Source organism: Sminthopsis crassicaudata, chromosome 1 (genome assembly GCF_048593235.1).
Source record: "Sminthopsis crassicaudata isolate SCR6 chromosome 1, ASM4859323v1, whole genome shotgun sequence".
Classification (NCBI taxonomy): domain Eukaryota; kingdom Metazoa; phylum Chordata; class Mammalia; order Dasyuromorphia; family Dasyuridae; genus Sminthopsis; species Sminthopsis crassicaudata.
The window spans coordinates 65712169-65732632 of record NC_133617.1 but is presented as its reverse complement, the minus strand read 5'-3'; the positions used below and the strand labels follow the sequence as shown (position 1 = coordinate 65732632).

The following is a 20464-nucleotide window of genomic DNA, read 5'->3' as shown; positions in this document are numbered from 1 at the left end:
CGAGTACTTTCAGAGCGCTAACAGCCCGGCAAAGGGGCCCGCACACCGGCGCACTTCGAGAAGTGATTATCAGACGCTCTCCGGGGCAGGGTTCTAGAAGAGGGCGTGACTTAACGGCCAGGAGGGGGTGGAATGAATGGGTCCGGGAAGAAGCTCCACCCGTGGGCGGGGCTCTTCCGGTACCGAGCCCGCGTCCACTTTCTCTCTGGTTCTAGTGCAGATAGAAGGGAGCTGTCCCGCTATAGTCCCGAGGAGGCCCCGGTTCTAAAGGCAGAACGGGCTGCGCTAGGAGGCCACTCTTAAGCCCTGGGCTTAGGGTCCGCTCCTTCACACCCAAGATGGCGGCCCGGAGGCGGGGGTGGGGTCGGGGTCGGTCACGTGGCAACCGCAAGCTCTGACGTGGAGCTCTCCCCCTCGCCGGCTCCGCGGCTTAACGTGTCCCTCTCGGCACCCCGTCAGCGTTTCCTTCTCTCCCACCCTCCTGCCCCAATGGCGGCGCCCAGTGGCCATGGCAGCCCCCGGGTCTCACTCCTCCTGCTCCTGGCAGTGGCGGCGGCGGCGGGCGGCGACGAGGGTAACCGCGCCGTGGAGTTTGACGTGCGGCCCGGCGGGGTGGTGCACTCCTTCTCGCAGAGCCTCGCGCAGGCGGTACGGGGGCTCGGGCTGGGCTGGGGCCGGGACGGCTACGCCCGTTGGGAGGCGAGGCGGGGACGTGGGACGGGGAAGCGCGGGGAAGCGCGAGCCCTGGCTTGCGGGGGAGGGGCGCCCCGGCGGTCTCCTGACGCGCACGGCGAGGGCGGCGGCGGGGGGCGCCCCGACCCCGCCTCTAATGCGCTGGCCCGGTCTGAGACCCCTCCCCGAGGGCCTGACGCCTGTCCGGCCGGAGCCCGATAAATGATGGCTCCGGATGACCCAGGGCCCCCAGGAGCGGGATCGGGGGCGCAGCCCCGCGATTTGGAAGGACCGAGAGCTCAGACAGCCCCCACCCAGCCGGGGCCGGTCCTGATGTCCTTCCTGAGGTCGAAGGGCACTCCCACCTCTGACCTGCCTCCCTGCGTCCCTTCGGCCCGTCAGTCCCAGGCATTTGTTAAGCGCCTCCCACTTCCGGTCAGACCCTGTGATAAAGAGTCGGGAGTCCCCTCGGAGGCGCTGGACAGCCCCTGCCCTCAGGAAGCTTACGGCCCCATGTGAGTAAGTGGGCACTGCGTCCCAGATCGCGGGGCCTAGAGGGAGACCCCGAGAGGATGGGCTCCTATGCACCCGCACAGGCCAGCAGAGAGGGTAAGCCTGAGCCCACAGGGCCCGCTAACGCGATTAGTGCTTGGGATGATGTCTGGCAGAAAGAATACTGGACTTGGGGTTTCCCATGAAACCAAGTGTCCGCGCAGTAAACGTGCAACATTGTGTCTGGGCCGGGGAGATGGGGTGGAGCGGGGCGAAGCCGGCCTCGTCCCTCCGGGCTGTCGTCCGCGGCCCGCTTAGTCCCCTGTCTCAGGCTCCACGCAGCTCAGGCCTCCGCACCTTAGTCAGTTTCCTCTTCCTCCCTCGAGTCTCCGCTCCAGTCTGGCCTCCACCCGAAGTCAAAGGGATCTTTCTGAAGCAGTGTGTGTGTGTGTGTTTCCCTTCCCCGACTCTGTCTCTGTCTCTCTCCAGTTATGTGTGTGTGTATGTATATACATTTGTAAAAATCTCTATATATCACATATCTGTCACATGCACAGACACATATTTGTATATAAGGTCTCTCCCTTCCCCCTCTGCCTCCCCACCCCGCACCACTTGGCCCCTTCCCCCCCCACCCCAGACTTCTTTTTAGCTGCTGCTCATCCTCCCCGTGCCCCTACAGCCCGGGTGCGCGCATGACACGGATTCTCCCAGCTGCCTTTGCACCAGACACAGGCCCAGGCCTCCCTTCCCACCTCCTGTCTGAAGCCCTCCTGACTCACCCGGCCGTCTCACGTGCCTGGGTTCTTTGTGTTCTGCATACACTCTGCGCAGTCTCTCCTGTTAGTGTATAAGCTCTTGAGGACCCAGAAGCTATTTAAATGTGGTCTTTGCGGCCCCATCACTTAACCCAGAACCTGGCACGCAGATGATGCTTAACAAGTGTTTGTTGCCTGCCTGTTCCTCCCCTCACATGATTGTAAAGATTAAGTGAAATAAAAACTGGGGCCGCTAGGGGGCGCAGTGGATAGAGCACCAGCCTTGAATTCAGGAGGACCCGAGTTCAAATGTGGTCTCAGACACTTCCTAGCTGTGTGACCCTGGGCAAGTCACTTAACCCCAGCCTCAGAAAAATAAAAAGTGAAATAAAAACTGGGTGTGAACTGTGCATTCCGTGAGAACGAGGACTGCCAGGCTCTTTGCCCAGAGCCTTGCTTGTAGTAGGTATTCCATAACCGTTACATGATTAAGAGGACCAAGCGCTTGGGGATGCAGAATGAAGTCCTGAGGGTGCTGGGGCTTGTGCCAACTGCTGTCCAGCGCGGGCGGTACGGGGGGGCCACAGGAGCGGGGCGGCCTCTTACACTCCGAGGGTACAGAAACCCTCTGTGGCTTCTCAAAAAGTGGATTCTGGCCACCGCTGACGTCCACGGAATGACACCTTCTGGAGGGAGTCACAGTGCTGGAGGGTTTGGGTAGTTAGTCTTCTCAGGTCCAATAGACTCAGAATGGAAAATGCCATCCACATCCAGAGAAACCAATAAGCTGAGTATAAAAATAAATTTAATAAAGAATAGTCTCCATATACTGAGTGGATGTCTGCAGTCCTCCCAAATAAATCCATTTATGTGCCCCCGTGTAGCTCAGGGATCCTGGTGCCACGGTTAGTGAGGAGGAGAGGCTCCTCTCTTCTGGAAGCAGGAACCCTCTGCAGCGTGCAGCCAAATTCAGCAAATTTATTAGGCATATATTCTGGGCAGTGCCCAGTGCCAGCCCCAGGAAGGCAAAAAGCAAATAGTTCTTCTCCTCAAGGAGGGTGTGCTCAGATCCTCCTGACTTCAGGACTGGCGCTTTACCCACTGCACCACTAGCTGCCCCCTCGTTTGGCAGTTTGAATGCCAAACAAAGGCGTTAGCAAGGAGAACCACTGTAATCTCTGAACAGCCGGGTGGCCTGGAGGTTAGAGCGCTTGGCTTGGAGTTAGGAAGTCCTGGCTCCAAATCCAGTGTGATCCTGGCTATGTCACTTAGTCTTCTGCCTCAGTCTCCTTCTCTCTTGGGATAAAGATAATAATAACACTAGTCTTACAGATTCTGCCTTCTCAATACCCCTCCATAAAGTGGCATCCAGAGCTGTTGCCGGTCATCTAGGAATGATCCTCCCTCGAGAACCCTCCCCTCCCTCAGATCTACGGGTATTGCTACAGGTATTGTGCCCCTGCACCAAGATTCAGGAGAACATATGAGAGGACTGTCCCAGCTGAATGAAATGGTGGATGTCATGTTCAGGGCTGAAGGTGGGGTAGTTTAGGAAAGGGAGCTGTGAGTCCATTGTCAGTAGCGCCATTTTAGGGCAGCCAGGAGAGAGGGCTAGAAATGATAAAGAGGGACATTTTAGCTCAACATTCAAAAGTGCTCTAATAACTAGAGTTTCCAAAAATAGAATATATACTCTGCCTCTGGAGGTAGTGAATGTGGGAGCACCCATATTGGATAACCTTGTCAGACAGGTGGTGGAAGGTTTTTAGTCTTCAGCTGGAAATAGGACTTTTCTAAGACCCCTTTCCACCCTGGGCTCCTGTGTCTCATTCCTCTAACTTCTTTGTCTAGAGAACTGAGGTGATTGAATGCCCTTTGCTCATAGCTGTGCATAACAAAGGTATCTGACTTCCAGACTAAAAAGAAGGGGAAATGTATTTAGCAGCTCTTGCCTGCTGTTCCCAAGACTTATTTTCCTTTTCCTTTGTTCTCCAGGGAGGGCACACCTGCACATTCACATATGCTTCTCAAGGTGGGACTAATGAGGTGAGTTACTCAAATCCTAGCCCAGCTTGATCAAAAGACAGTTTGGTTTTGCCCTCTTACCTCCCCCCCCCTCCCCATGCAGGCTCTCTCCACTGTCGGCCTTTCCTAAGGCTGAGTGCACATGTGGTGCTGGGAGGCCGAGGGAACAGCTTGGTGTGAGGGCTGATGATTATGGGGACAGGGGACCTGGCAGCCTAGTCTGCTTTCCTATGTGAAAAGAACCCCAGACAGGGTCCTCTCTTCTGTCAGTGCCTTATACCTCTCAGACTATTGGAAAAGGCCTTGGGTTTGGACCCTCCCTCTATGGGACCCTAGGCAGGTCCCCTCAGGGGGCTTGTCCATAAAGAAGGCATAGTAATAACCACACTGCTTGTCTCACAGGGTGTGGGCATTGAGAATATTAAATGCAATGATGTGTCGTAAATTCATCTACCATTATTACCATTTTTATTATTTATTCTTATTTCCTTCTCTAATACTTCCTGGGATGAGAGAATCATCGTATAATAGGTTTTGAGTTTTTATGGAACTCATGGTGATGATGTAATTTAAAAGATACTGTCTGTTGAATTTCATAATTTTGTGGAGGTGATTGTTTAGAATTTCTTAGTATTTTTAGCACTTTACTTTTTAGAAGGAATTTATGATATCTAAGAAATATTGAGAAGTTTATTAATTACTTGTCCCCTTTTTTCCTCTGCCTTTCCTAACCATCGTGCTTTCTGGAATTCTCTGAGCCATATAACAGACCTCCCTTCATTTCTTTTTTTCATACTCTTTCTGTCATTTAGAACTCTTTAGATATCATCACCCCCTCTCTCCATTGCTTAGTTGTCCCTTCTATTGTTCCTTGAGAACACTGGTCATGGAGTAGAAGTGGGCACTCAGCAACCTTCTCTTTGAGATTAGCTTTACTTATATCAGGTGTTCTTAACCTGAGATCTGTGCACTTAAATGGGGAAAAAAAAAGTCAATATTCATTGCCTTCATAATCTGTATTTTATGCATTTAAAAACATTACTTTGAGATTTTTGCCTGCCAAGAGTCTGTGACTCAACAGAGGTTAAAAACCTTTGATAGATGTTGTCAGTCCAAGTTCTTGTTGCTGTGATCTGCTGGCCTTCGGGTCACTCTCCTTTTCTCAAATAGGTCAGTACTTTTGAACAGGAACATGTGTCAGAAAGGAAGCTCTATTGCCCTGTCCAGATGAGAAGTGATGAGGGAGGAGAGGTGACCACTAAGTGAGTGAGGGGAGAGAAGGCTCAGGATGGGGGAGGAGATACCAGGGAAGAACTGGCAAGGCCTGAAGCTGATTGCTAAATTGATTGAATCACTGTTATGCAGCCCAAAGACCTCATTTATCTGGAGGTTACATTTATACCCATGTTCACCATCTGAATATAATCAGGGGCTGAAAGTCAGCAGGAACAAGTAAGTGAGGGAGCCAGTGCTGGAGAGGCTAGGCTGCCCTTGGGCCAGAGCCGAGTGTGCCCAAGGGGCACGGCCTTGGCATCGGGGAGAAGCCAGGGCCGCCCTCCTGGGCCCCTCCCTCCCCACAAGGCCGACAGGAGCCTCCTTCACAAGCTTCATCAGCAAGTCAGCTCCCTTCTTAGGTAATTTTCTAAAAACAGGGGAGCTTTCCTGGCTTTGTCTAAGGCTGTGCCCAGCATAGAACATTTTACTGGTGCTCAGGGGCCCCAAAGCAATTTTGAATAGAAAAAAGTCGTGAGATGTTTTCCGTTTACAAGTGTCATGAGACTTAAGCTGTCTTCTGTTCACAGCAATGGCAAATGAGCCTGGACCTCAGCGATGACAGCCGACTCCTCACCTGCGTCATTTGGAGGCAAGTTCAGTTATTTCATGGTTATTTTATCTGCTCTCTGACACGGTGGCTCTATGGCTCTAGGCAAATCACTTCTCTGCTTTGGGCCTCAGTTTCCTCATTTATAAAATAGTGGTAATACATGTTTGTAAAGTAGTAAATAAAAGTCAGGAGTAGAAACTGCAGCAGCAGTGGCTATGGCAGAACCGTAGGAAGCCAGAGGAGAAACACAAAATACAGGATGTCGTGAGAGCTGGAAAGGGACCCTAGAATAATGAAGGAGGGAACAAAAAACCATTTATTGTGCTCTGAGCTGAGTGCCAAGAATACAGGCACTAAAAGGAGGCACCCACTGTTTTCAAGGTACTTATGAAGAGAGAAGACAATATGGAGCAGATGGAAAAGAGTCCTGTGGGTGCAGCCTCAGCAAGGCCCAAGCACCCTGGGGTTCAGTTGACAGTAAAGTGGTTTTGAGCTTAGAGGCTGGGCAGTTGTTAAGGCCTGGAGGACCTTGGGATGCATTGACAGAGCAGATGATGAGGCCTGGTAATTCTTCATATGATAAGAAGAAAAGTGCCTCCCATCTCCTCCCTCTGAACAGCTTGGATGGAGTTTGGGACAGGTGGGGGGGGGGGTGTGAAAGCTTGCAGGTAATGATTTTCTCTGTTTTCCTTCTTGTCTACTTAAGGAGACCCAGAAAGGACTTAGGGGCATTTCTCATTTAATGTTGCCAAGAAATGTCCTTTGCCTCTAAAAAGGAGTGATACAGTAAAGGTTTTCAAGGTTTTCTTGAACATTCAATAGTTGTATCATAGGGTAGAGAACAGTAGCCAGCTGTAATTAAGTGCTAAGCTATGTGGAATAGATTGTTCTGCGTGTATTCAGAGAATGGAGCAGAAAGAGAAAGACTTTCAGGAAAAGATAATGTAATGAATACTTTTGTGTTATGAGAAATGATAAGCAGGCAGATTTCTGAAAAATCTGCAAAGACTTATGTGAACTAATACCGAGTGAAGTGAACAGGACCAGGAGAACAATGCACACAATAATAGCAACATTGTGTGATGATCAATTTTGATGGACTTAGTTCCTCTCAGCAATGTAATGATCTAAGATAATTCTAAAAGATTTATGTTGGAAAATGCTATTCATATCCAGAGAAAGAACTATAGAATCTGAATGCAAGTGAAAACAGATTATTTTCACTTTTTCTTTATTTTTTCTTTCCCCTTTTGTTCAGATTCTTTTCACAATATGACTAATGTGGAAATTATTTAATATGATTGTACATGAATAATCTATATTAGATTGCTTGACTTCTTGGGGGGGGATGGAAGGGGAGAAAAAATAGAAATCAAAGTGTTATAAAAGTAAATGTTGAAAACTATATTTACATGTAATTGAAAAACTAAAATACTCTTGAGGGGAAGAAAGAAAATGGAATAAGATTTGGATAAACAGAAGAAGGGGGAAGCCACGATAAAGAAGGTAAACCATAGAATTATGCTTTGTGTTTTCTGTTAGCTTTTCATGTATCTTCTCTTTACCCAGTTTCATTAAAAGTTCCTGGAAGTTAGGCTTGTATTTCTAATTCCTCACATAGTTTTTGCACTTAGTAGGTGCTACATAACTCTGTGATGCTTAAGCCTCATTCTTTGTTCGATTGACCTAGATTTTCTTCATTTAGTGAAGCAGAAACCCTGAAGCTATGTTAGTTGGTTCTGGATGGCTTGGATTTTAGGAGTACTGCTCTTGTTAGAAGAGACTGACTGGATCATTATAGTGTGAACAGCTAAAGCAATGGGTTAGTTCCTTCTAAGTAGCACTGGCTTCTATTTCTGATTCTACCATTGCCTTACTGGAGGTTTGGGGGAAACCTGTTTATCTTTGTTTCCTAGTCTGGCTACTCTGAAAATGCAAGTGATCAGAAATCCAAAGGGCATTTTCAGTTTTATATTAGCAGCTTAGGGATCAAAAAGAATGTAACTTTAGATGCATTAAGGATTCTGTATGAATGGGCGCTCTTCACTTAAAATACTTAATAAATCTTAAAGCTGAATTGAATCACTCATTCCTGTCATAAGTTATTTCCTAGCTGCTAGAAGTCCCTTTGCCAGTGTAGTTCCCAGCCCCCTCATTCAGAGCCTTTCCACTCTTGGCTGAGCTAATCTGGTCTTCAGGCAGATGTTTTGAGGTTATCCCCAGGCCTGGAGTTTGGCAAGAGTCTCAGATTTCTAGAGCACGTTAGTACAAAGCACTTTACCTGAGTAAAATCCTAGATAAAAGTCAGAAGTAGGAGCTGCAGCAGCAGTGGTGATGGCCGAACTATAGAAAATACAGGACCTTGCTCGATCCTCACTACAGTTCCATGAAGTAGAAAGAGTAGGTAATATCCACATTTTATAGATGAGGATACCAAGTTTTAGAAGCAAAGTAACTGATGTAGGATCATCCAGCTAGGAAGCAATGGAATTGGTCTTCAAGGTGGTTTTGCTGCCCTCCCTTTTCACAGAGTGAAAGGCCTGTTGTGATGTCCTCAGCAGCGTGAATGCATCTTGCCTAGAGTCTGTGATCTGTTTAGATAGCTTCCATCTCTCTCTAGCCTTAAAAAACCCCACAATCAGATGCTAAAGGAATAGGTTCAGACCCTTGGATCAGTTGCAGGTCATTTGTACAATATTTTTTTTTTTTTTTTTTTTTTTTTTTTTTAGCATGTACCACCTTTCTATCATTCCCTTCTCTGAATGACTCTAATGACTTTTTTTTTTTTTTCCCCCAGGCCTCAGGGAAAGTCTTACTTGTTCTTTACTCAATTTAAGGCAGAAGTGCAGGGAGCAGAGGTCGAATATGGCATGGCTTATGTAAGTCTTAGTCTATAGCTCTAACTTAAGAGTGGGCATTTGGGGAAAATTCTATGAGTGTTGGGATTGTTGCTCAAGCTCCATGAAACCAGGAGGCAGGGCAGAGGAGGTTGTCTGAATTAATGACAAGTCTGACTTGAGAAAGTGTTTAAAATTCAATTTTGTTACTCAGAAAGCCAGAGAGTAACACACACTTAGATGGTTTTAAATGAGTTGCCAAGTAGAGGCCCTGCATGACTGCTTTAATGAATAGATAATGGGTCATTTGTAATTAGCTCTGGGGATTCGGGTGGATGCTGGAAGAGGGAAAAAAAGTCTGTTCCCTGAAGTAACTTAAATATTCCCCCTTTTTTCTTAAGCTGTCCTATAGCCATTATATGGTAGAATTATCTAATTTCGAGTTAGTAGGATATCCATAAATGAAATTTGCTTTGATGTATAAAGATAAAATGGACTTAAGAGTTTTAGTTGAAAACGTTTGACTTTATTTCTAAACAAGGAATCTCTTCTATATTGTTTTTGGGACAACCCAGGACTCCTTATAGCAGGAAATGCATTTAGTCCTGGCTACTAGCCTGTGGCCTCCATGCAAGCATTTTGCCTACTTTTGCCTAATGTGAAAGTGGGGCAGTGCTGATAAACTTTACATGGCAGAGCATGCCTTTTTCATATCCCTTTCACAAATCACTGGCTGAAAGAAAAACCTAGAAATTACAGCATTGATAATGGGCAGAGAAAGCAGTTGTTGTGGGTGGAATGGATGCAAGAGACCTGGTTTTGGTCCAATGCTCAGACCCACTAGCTGGGTGACTCTGGGTAAGACTGGGTCTTGTTAAGTCATTAGGAATATAGATGTGGGTAGACTACATCCCTTCCATGTAGACTTTATGAGGAAGGTTCTAAAGCATCATAGAAAGCCATGTGTCTTTTAAAAAATACCAGCAAGACATTTCTGTCCAGCATCAAGGCACAGTGTTTTGGGTAATCCTCATGGCAGCTCCATGAGGGAGGCAGCGAAGGTTTAATTTTACAGATGAAGAAATCACCTCAGAAAGGAGGAATGGCCTGGCCAAAGAGTGTCCAAGGCCAGGCAGAATGGGTTCCCCGTGCTCTTGTTAACCCTTATTAAGCCATTTGATGGGCTCTAAAATAGATCAGTGTATATAGCAGTCCATTAGCTTCTCTGGCAGAACTGGATTTTTGGTTCAGAGCAAGTGGAACAGTTAGACCCCTGTACAGAGTCCTCTGTTAAACTTCAGAATTGGTTCTTTTTAGTCTAAAGCTTCAACTGGAAAAGATGCAGATGTTCCCCTGAAACCTGAAGAATTTGAAGTGACCAGCACAGCAGGTAAATATTTACTTTAGAAGACCAGTGATGATGAACTGTGAAAGAAGGTCCAGAAGGAAAGGAGATGAATAATGAATCCAGTATTTATAGGGAAATATGTGTTAAAATCATCTTGTGGGTTTTTATCCACCTATATGACCCAGAGTAATTTCAGCTGGGCATAGTGGCCTATGCTTATCTTCCCTGCTACTGGGGGGAGGGAGGATGGTGGACCAATTGAGTTTGGAAGAATCTCTCACCCCACAGGAGCAGGCCAGAGATCCATCCCAAACAGCAGTTCGGCTGCTGAACTTATAGCCAGGCCAAATTAGGGAAAGCCAGTCTCTAAGAACAACAACAAAAAAAATTCCCTTTCTCTGGACCTCACTTTTCTTATCTGTAAAATTTGGGGTTCGAACTAAATCTCCAAGGTTCCTTACAGCTGTAAAACCTGTAACCCAGTGACTCACTGATTTTTGTGGGAGATCCAAAGAAGATCAAAAGCAGTTGACCTGGTAGAAGACAGGACTGGATTTGGAGGCAAGAGAGCTGTGTTCTGGTATTAAACTTGGAGCCCAGAGACTAGCTTTGACATATCCTGCCCTTGTTTTCCCTGTTAGAAAGATGAAAATAGTTATCCTTATGTTGTTCTCTCCAGTGAGACTGTTAGGAGCCTTCCTGTCACCTAAAAGCCTCCTATGGCATTCTGTCATTATTAAGAAGTCTGATGTACAGTCCAGGAACAGGCTGTTTTTATTAGGTCTTAGGCCTTGGGATTACTCACTTGCCAGAATGACAGAAGAGAAAGTTCTGAGGCAGGTTGATGTCAGGGAGAGCACATGTTCGATTCTCACATCAAATTCATTCTATTGGATGTGGGGTGCCTCAACTGTCCGGCCTTTCAGTAGAGAGCTGTAGTTTCAGGGGAGACAACCTCAGTCCCTACTCTTTTGGGCCTTAAATTTACCAACATTCCGCCCTTAGTTACCTTTCAAATAAACAACCCCACCCAGGCTTCTGTTAGACAATAGAACATTTTATATTGGGAGTGGGTCTCCAGGAGAGTGTATGTGGGTAGGGCCGGGGCTTGGCTTCCCTTTCAATCATCGTAGAGGCAGTAATAGCCAGAGGTGGCACACATTTATAATTAAAAGCCTTGAGAGAGAAAATATGGCCAAGAAGCCCAGTATAAGCAAATCCGACTGTCGATTGGCAAGTGGTTGCCACAAAGTCCATGTCTCTGAGAGCGGCAGGGCTGAAGGAGACAGCTGATGGCAGCCAGGAGAGGACTTTGGGTCTGTTCTAGGGCTTAGCCCAGAGCCTGGCACACTGGATAAATGCTGATTGAGCTGCACAGCTCTCAGGGCACATAGACCCACCTGAGGCCTGAGACATCACCGGGTGATGGGGCATGTCCTCCTGTCATGGTGTTTTATTGCGGCAAGGTCAAGCACCCCCATTGTACAGAAGGAGAAACTAATCCTAAGGAGCGGAGTGACTTGTAGTGAGTGTGGTTGGTGCCCTGACTCCAAACCTGGTGCCCTCCCCATTACTCAGCTCTGTGCCTGGAAACTGGTCTTCATCATAGTGACCTGAGTCAGAAACAAGAGGGAAGAAGAGAAATTATACATTTCAGATGATGTAAAAAAAGTCAAGTGGGTTTCAGATGTCCTAAAAGTCACCTATGAGGCCTTCTCCAGATAACAGCAAGTGTTCTTTGTTAACTGGACCTTTGATTTCATTGGTATAGGAAATTTCCAGTGAGGAAACTTTGTTGATGCAGGAATAGAAATTGTGAAGTTACTACATAGTAATTTACCTTAATTTGTAATGCACTTTTACTTAGAGAGTAATAGTTGATTATATAGAAAGAATTTTAGACTAAGAACTAGTCTAGCTCCATTTTTCAGATAAGGAAACTGATACCTCCAGAAATGAAATCTTGTTCAAGAAGACATAATGGGTTGATTAATGGCTACGCCAGCCATCTGTGTTCATGCTATGTGAATATGGGGTATTCTTGTTTTCAGTGCCATTGTATTTTTTCCTTCTAATTGTATATTTTTGTCTGTGTTTGTATATTTTCAGTGATCCACAGGCAAGGGGCATTCCGATCTGAACTGTCCAAAATTGTGTTAGTGGCCAGAACAGGCCACATTGAACTGTGATCCGAAGCTTCCTCTGAAGTTTGTCTTGTCTCTACTGAAGTGACCAGAGGGGACAATGTCATATCCTGGTTTCCTAGGGGTTTTTTCATGGTTTGCCAACAGATGTATACATTGCTGTGCTTGGGATGTTGAGGCCAGTACTCTGCAGTTGTCAGAGGGAATAAGGCTCGAAAGCCTTTCTTTCAGGCAAGTAGGACTGGTCCAGATCCCCGGCCTGCTCCCAGACAGCCTGTCCCTGCTTTTCCTTCCATACCTTGTGGTACTATAGTTCCAAACAAGACTCCTTTGATGCTTCCTCGTAAGGGGAAGTAAGGAGGTAGGGCTAAAGCAAGCAGTCCCAGGGGCCTCAGAATCACCTCAGCATCGCAGAAGCAGACTTGCCTTCCTGCCCAGATGGACGTCTCTTTGTGTGCCCAGACAAGGGGAAGCCTGCCCTCTGCTGCTCCATGTCCAGGACCAGAACCATTGGTATGAGGAAGGGGAAGGGCATCTTGACTCTGACACACACAGAAATCCAGCCAACTTGTTCCGTGTCTCAATACAATTTCAGGACTGTTTTCCTACGTTTACCCATTTATTTCCCTATATATCGACTGTGAAGGGCATTCAACATTCTTTCATGTCAAAATAAATGAGGGGGCAGGGCAGGGTTAAAACTCCTCTGTCTTTGAAGAGCTTTTCTTATTCAGAGGAGTCAGAATCTTCAAGTTGCTGTTGTGGCCTGGGAGGGTGCCAGGAGGAGCCTGTCTCCTGCCTGTCCCATGGCCTGGCTGGAAGCCTGTTTGGTCTGAGCGGTTACCCAAAGGGCGAAGAAAATGGACCCGAGGCTCCCTGCTAGTGTGTTAGTTAACATAGAGTCAGAGATGGAAGAGAGCTTCTCTTCCAGACTGAGGCCACAAGATCCAGTAATTTATCCAACTTTGCCCACAAAGTGGGGGACGGATCCTCGAGTTCTCAAACTGGCCCCCTCTCCAGGGCTTCTGTGGCCAAACTGAGCAGCAGCGCGGTGTCCAGCCTGGCTTCTTGGGCTTCAGAGCTCTCTGCGTACAAAATTACGGGATCACAGGATTTAAAGCTGGAAAGGACCTTAGAGACCTAGTTCAATCCCTTCGTTTTACAGATGAAAACTAAGGGTCACACAGCAGTTAAATCCAGCCAGAATTCCAAGCCAGGAGTTTGACCCCATGTCCAGGGCTTTTCCCACCACGACATGCTGCCTCTTCTTTTTCTGGGGGAGTCAGAGCTGCTGACGGGTCATCCTTACAGTCTGCTGCTTGAGCCATTAGCTTCAGAGAGCTTTGATGGGGGAGGGGCTCAGGAGGCTGAGGGCTGAGCGTTCCCCCCAGAATGCTCACTCATCCTGGCAGAGTCGTTCCGAAGTCAAACCGTTTGGTTTCTCCCCCCTCCCCCTTCTGGAAAACAGAGCTAATAAAAGCAACAGCCTCATTCTTGGGGTGGGCTAGTTGTTATGGCTAAAGCCCTTTTGAGGATGAAATTCTCGATTTAAGTGCCCTAAATTGTGCCTTAGTGTAAGGGAAGATGAACGGATAGGAAAAATCCTTTTGAGTTCAGAGCAATTTAGCTGCTCTCTGACATCCTGAAGACCCTGATGAGACGAGACTGGCTGGCGTTATGCCTGTACCTAATGGATATAGTTCACCAGCTCTGCCATCTTTTAGTCACCGTGTAGCATTTTCCTAATGGGAACAGTAATCATCCCCAGCTACCGGCCTGAATCATCCAGCAGAGCTGCTGGGGAGGTGTAGCCCAGAGCAGAGACAAGGGCCGCCTGCAGAAGATTAGGCTTGTGCTGCTTGCCCAGCAAGCTGCAGAGAAGCAGGTTTCAGTTCAGTGTGAGGAAAACCCCGAGCCGGGCATTGTGCTAAGTGCTTTATTAGAATGGCCCCATGTGAGCCTCCAATAGTCCTGGGGGCTGGGGGCTGTTTATTTCCATTTTACAGATGAGAGAACAGAGGGACTATATAACTAGTAAGTGGCACAGGCCGGATTTTGAATTCAGGCTCTCAAATCCCTGAATTTAAAAAAGTTAAAAAACTTCTAATCAGCTATTCAAAAGTGGAATAGCATTGTGAAATAGAGGATTATGGGAACATCACTGAAAATCTTCAAATGCAGAGGTGAGGAACTCCTGTAGAAGAGATGGACCTTTATAGGAGTTATTCCCACCCCCCTTAGATGCAGCTTAGACCAGATGCCCCAAAGACCCATACAGTGGCTGATTCTGGCTTGGTTTTCCCACTGGTGACATCTGCTTTCTCTACTGAGGGGGCCAGTTAGCTGTTTTCATGAAGCTGGTTAGTGATTTCCTTTAAAGGGAAAGCTCTCATTGTGGTGTGTCTAAGGACTGCTGCAGTTCCTTAGTCAACTTCAATGTAACAGGGCGTGCACATTATAGGGTGGAAGAAACCAGCCATCCCAAGGGTAGCTGTGACCCCTGGGTCACCAAAGCGGTTCTAGGTGGTAGCCTAGAAAAGCGTTCCTTGCACCCTTTTCTCACTGCCTCTGAACAAAGGTCCCCTACTAAATTACAGAGATACTATTCTGGGCCTTCATTTCCTACATCTGGATGTAGTGCAATGGCTGAAGCCAAGAAACACAATTTGTTGACTGCCTTTGGAGTTTAGGGAAAGAAAAAGAAAAACATACCCACAGAATGAATAAACAAATAAAAACCCAGAAGGGCTCTCAGCTCACTGGAGTCGGGAGCCTGGGAGTTTGACTCATGGGTTTTCTTCCTAGATCTCTCTGCTGCTGTTTTCTTACTGAACTAACTAATCAGTACAATCTTTCAGTTTGTCCATTGGAGAAGTGAAGCGCTAGTCACTTTGCAGAGCCCCAGGGGATTGGACTCCAAGATGAGTGGCATTTAGGTACAAGTCCTCGTTCTCAAGATAACAGGTGGAGGGAGAAGGAAGATCAGACTGGGACTCCGGATTTTGAAGATGAGGAAAATCTGCACCACTAACTTGTAGCCCCCAGGGTGTCAGTCCAGGACAGTAACAAGGTGCAACGAATGGCTCAATTCTGACTCGGTGGATAGAGTGCTGACCCAGGAGTCAGATCTGAATTCAAGTCCAACCTTATATATCACTATCTGTGGGACCCTAAGCAAGTCAGGGTTTGCCTTGCTTTCCTTATCTGTAAAATGAGCTGGAGAAAGAAATGGCAAACCAGTATCAGCTACAAAAATCCCAAATGGGGGCAATGAAGAGTCAGACATGGCCAAAACGCTCTGAGCAAATCACTTCCATGCAAGAGTTTGGGAAATAAACATTAAATTAGGCTCTTTCAGAGGTTACAGGAATAGATATAATCATGGGTCACTAATAATACATGTTAATACTTCAGACAAAGATGAAGGGCTCTCTGAGGTCCAAGGAAGGAAACGGTGACAAGTTAGAGGTTCTGATTTTAGAGCAGCATCATTTGAACTTGATTTTAAGTAGGAAAGCCATAGGGGTGGAAACAGGCTACTTGTCAATACGTAGAGGTAGAAGGGCATGGAACCCATACTACAGACAGGCTGGCAAGGGCCTTAAGTGCCAGGCAAAGTAGTGGGGACTTGGCAGGCACTATGGCTTTTAAATAGAAGAACATGTTCAGATTGATGCATGAAGATGCCTGAAGGATGGCTTGGAGGAGGGTGGGGGTGGGAAAACCAGTTATATGATAGTCCTAGGGGATGCTAATGAAGACTAGTGTTCGGCTGGGAACTGTGACTAGATGGGAGACACTGAGGCAGCCTGAGCCTCTGTCTCCTGTAAAATGAGGGGGAGGATTGGGTGGTCTCCGAGGTCCTTTCAGTCTCTTACAATGATTCTAGTGAAAAGAGATTCTTCGTTAAGAACAAATTAGCCTCCATCTATGGGGAAACGTACTTAGACCCAAAGTGGTTGGGCTTTGAAACATGAAAGCCTGAAATGTATCGGCTTTGTGAACTGACAGGAACAGGAAGCGTCAGGCGAGCAGAAAAGTTCCTTAGTCCCAACCTTATCATCTGAAAGGCCAGCGGTGCGTGAGCCTCAGGCTGTACTCACAGTGGCGTGAGGTTGGAAAGATTGGCCGGGTCCGGCTTTGCCAGGGATGCGCTGCCTTCGCTAAGGGGGCATCCATACCTCTCTGGGACTAGTCTTACTGCTCTCCTCTGAGCGCCCAAGGTCCAGCAGGCAGGAACGCAGCCAGGGCTCTGCTGTCTGAGCCTTTCTTAGAGCAGCCCACCTCCTTTTCAGTCATTGGGATGTGTGGGATGTGGGGAATGCCCTCGGTGGCATTTGGCATGGTGCGGGTGGTGATGGGCAGAAAAGCGACTTGCAGCTCCAGAAAGACTGTGTCAGTCAGTTTGTTTACCAGCATGCTTTGCTTTGCTTTCCACTTGCTCTGGGGTATTTGTGTGTGTGTGAGAGAGAGAGACAGACAGACAGACAGAGAGAGAGAGAGAGACAGAGAGACAGAGACAGAGACAGAGAGAGAGAGAGAGAGAGAGAGAGAGAGAGAGAGAGAGAGAAGGAGAGAGAGAGAGAAGGAGAGAGAGAGAGAGAGAGAGGGAGGGACAGAGAGAGACAGAGAGAGGAGAGAGACAGAGACAGAGACAGAGAGAGAGAGAGAGAGAGAGAGACAGAGAGAGAGACAGAGAGACAGAGAGACAGAGACAGAGAGACAGAGAGAGAGAGACAGAGAGAGAGAGAGACAGAGAAAGAGAGAGGAGAGAGAGACAGAGAGACAGAGACAGAGAGAGAGAGAGAGACAGAGAGAGAGAGAGAGAGGAGAGAGAGACAGAGAGAGAGACAGAGAGAGACAGAGAGAGAGACAGAGACAGAGACAGAGACAGAGAGAGAGAGAGACGGAGGGATAGAGAGAGAGAGAGAGAGGAGAGAGAGAGACAGAGACAGAGACAGACAGAGAGAGAGAGAGGAGAGACAGAGAGAGACAGAGAGACAGAGACAGAGAGAGAGAGAACTTGTGCTTCTAAGATGAGTAATAAAACTAAGCTGCGTTGGTCTTTGGAATTCACAGCCAAGCTGATCACACTCTGAAATGAACCCTTGTTTTGGAATAGAGTGGTCCAAACTCCCACTGCCTGTAGCCCTCGTGCGGAGGGATGGGAAATGGGAGCTGTTGTCAGAAAAGGTCACAGGAGTATGATTGTGCGCACAGGGCAGAGCCATTATGTCCATTTAAAAGGGAAGAGGGAGAGCAAAAGCAGATTTGGGAAGCAGTGCATGCCATTTAATTACCAGCTTTGAGCCAATCCCAAGTAGAAGGTATGTGACTTTATTTAAATAGCTCAGTAGTATCAATTGTCTTAAATTTTTTTTAAATCCCAAACCCATGAAATATTAAGGACAGATTGGAGAATAACCAAGAAACAAAACACAAACAATTATATTGATAGAATCTGTCGGAGGAACTGAAGAGAGAACTGTCATTTGGGAACCTCCTGGTTCTTAGGATAACAAAGTGCCCATTTGTCATTTGGTCTGAAGCTGCGTCTCTGATCTCATTGGAAATGAGGATCACAGTGTGGAAGGTTCACTTGCGTCTCATAGATGAGGATGGGGGTGGTCATGGCTCTTTGCCACATGTGGAAAGGGAGTCCCAGCCATGGTGGAAAAATATCACAGAACAAACAACTTATATGCCTTTGAGTTCAAAAAGGGACGTGTAAGCTGAACCCTCAATCTCTCCTCGACAGTAGTTCTATCTTCCCTCGGCCAGCTGTCTCTTTAGCCTAAGAATATATCCTAAACAGATCTGGTTCTTAGAGACCTTTAAATCCTTAAAAAAAACAACCCCGAAAACAAAACCACAACCTTCCTGTACCCTCTGCAGGCCTTGCAAACAGAATATTCTGAATTCAGCAGATTCTGCTGAATAAATGTCTCAGTCCAAACTCGCTGTGCATAAAACAACCTCGGAGTCCTGTTAACGTTGGGTGGTTCGGAGGCCTGCTCCTATGTGGTAGGTTTTCCCTGGCCAGCTCTTGGACTGCACACACTGGGCTTTCAGAGGGATGAATGCAGCTGTATCTCACAAGACCACAGGGCAGTTCTGAGCCACACACAGGAATGAGACTCAGACCAAGTCAGGACGGACATTCACTGGGCCATGCAGCCAGCTCCCTGAAGCCGAGGCGCTGCTAGCCACCTGCCATATTTTCCATGGTACAATGCACTGCTCTTTGAAGCAAAAAAGCTCCCCTTTGGGGCTCCTCGATTCCCTGAGAGCACTTCCTACACAGGTGGAGGCGATGCCTGTGAAATCTGCTGGTAAAACAATTCTGTGGGATGCAAATTCCCTGTCATGCCGTAAGGAAGGGGAGAAGATGGAGTCGGTTGGGCCGGATTCAGACTGGGAGAAAAGAAATAGGAATAAAAAGCACATCTCCCCCACCTCTGAGGCCAGGAACAGGTTAGTTGACCTGTGTTTCAAATCGTCTCTTAAATCATATGCTGTCTTCATCCAGCATTTTGTTGATCCCATCACAGATCCGTCGCAGGTGGGAGCGATAGGGCTCAGAGGGTCCGTAGAGGGCCGCCAGGAATTCAAAGTCCGCAAAGTGGTTAAAGACGTGGTTGATGCGGGAATGGGACTTGCTCGTCAGGTGGGTGTTGACAGCCTGGTGCAGCAGGTCTCGGCACTCGTGGAGGGTCGTGGCCATGACCCGACGGTCAAACGTGAAGTCTATCTGGTAGAAGCTGACTGCGGTCATGGCCAGGTGGTGGACCTTCTTTCGAAAGCGTTCCATCAGGGCCAGCTCCTCTGGGCTGAACTGCCCGTTGCGGTACAGGATGCCCAGCTTCATGACGACCTTGATCAGGTCCTTGATGATCTTTTGAGCCTCCTTACGGTTCCGGGTGAATTCCTTTGTCACCCTGTAGAGCTCATCCAGGACCTCGCTGCTTGTGTCGTCGATGAACACGCTGGCCATGGTCTTGGAGGCCATCTTGCTCAGGAGTTTCTTTTGAGCCTGCAAGGCAAGGTTCTTGGTGCTGAAGGTGTCCATGTTTGCTGAAGGCGGAAGAGGAAAGAGAGAAAGAAGGAGGAAAGAAAAAAAGCTCAAGTGAGTCATCATTCCTTATACCCCAACTGAGTGTTTTCTGGCCGTGTTTCCCCTCCTCCCGTCTTGGCTGGCTTCATGACAAGGTGTTCCTCACTTCCATTTTTGGGGGTGCTATCATCCCCGCTTCTCCTCCCATTGGTGAAATAGGTCCTGTATTAATTAAAACAAGTCACATTTATAGAAGCCTTTTTCTCCTTTGTAAAACAGTGCCAAACTCCATCTCTGATTCTTAATGATCCTGACAGTCAATCTTCTAATGACTTCTTTAAAAATTTTTTAATGATATTTCAATCCTATCTTTCAACTTTATATCACTGCAATTTCCTTCCGTTATAAGAAAGTTAAGTAAAACCACCTGATGCATCAAGATAGCTCTGAGTATAAATGACATTATGTACCTATGGGATTCTATTTTTTTTTTTTTTTTTTTTTGCTGAGACAATTGGGGTTAAGTGACTTGCCCAGAATCACACAGCTAGGCAATGCTAAAGGCAGAGATTTGAACTCAGGTCCTCCTTACTTCAGGCCATTGCACCATCTAGTTGAGGAAACTGAGGCAGATGGGTAAAATGATCTGCCCAAATTCATACTAGTATCTGAGTACAGATTTGAACTCAGATCTTTCTGCTGTACCACCCAGTCATTTGCCTTTTTTTTTTAAAGCAAGCTTAAAAAACTTTGATGAAGTTATTATATGACTAGTTTTTTTTAGCTTGCTTTAAAAAAAAAAGGCAACTGTAAAATAGGGATAATAACAGCACCTACCTACTTCAAAATGTTGTAAAATTAAAATGAGATAATAATTGTAAAGTGCTGAGCATAGTGCCTAGCACACAGTAGGGACTATATAAATGCTTCTCTCTCTCTTTCCTTCCCTTAAAGGAACTAAATGAGTTCAGTTTAACAGTTGTAAGGGAAAAATAATGAAGGATTTCTTTAACAGCAGGCGTATGGTGGGGGTGGGGGTGAGGGTGGGTTGTAAGTATTTTAAGAATTGGAAAGCAATTTTCTTGCTCCAGAAATCTGAAAATGACAGGTTGAGACTTGTCCCTCAGGGGACAGAGAAATATCTCACTATTTAACAAAGGCAATTTTGGCATTCTTGGGGATTCAGAGAAGCCACCTTCTCTGCAAATACCTGGGAGATCTTGGAATTCCAAGTACCTTGGAATCATTCCTGAATCTTTTCTCTTCTTCACACTCAAATTCATCCGTTTACCAAGCCTTACCCGCTGAT

At 46.9% G+C, this 20464-nt stretch overlaps 2 protein-coding genes across 7 annotated transcripts in view; one reads left to right on the top strand and one right to left on the bottom strand.

The window, feature by feature from the left end:
- Positions 1-12805, top strand: MYDGF (myeloid derived growth factor). Its single transcript, XM_074308363.1, has 6 exons — positions 1-648; positions 3918-3968; positions 5750-5811; positions 8570-8651; positions 9927-9999; positions 12067-12805. The coding sequence occupies exons 1-6, from the start codon at positions 490-492 to the stop codon at positions 12144-12146; spliced, it is 507 nt and encodes a 168-aa protein (XP_074164464.1). The 5' UTR covers positions 1-489; the 3' UTR covers positions 12147-12805.
- A 4612-nt stretch (positions 12806-17417) lies between these two features.
- Positions 17418-20464, bottom strand: part of TNFAIP8L1 (TNF alpha induced protein 8 like 1) — a 36575-nt gene continuing 33528 nt past the window's right edge. For all 6 annotated transcript variants that reach the window (XM_074308324.1, XM_074308315.1, XM_074308342.1 and 3 more), the window contains one exon: positions 17418-19175. In XM_074308324.1, the coding sequence (XP_074164425.1) occupies positions 18610-19170 (561 nt within the window). In that variant the 5' untranslated portion in view covers positions 19171-19175 and the 3' untranslated portion in view covers positions 17418-18609. The remainder of the gene's footprint in view (positions 19176-20464) is intronic.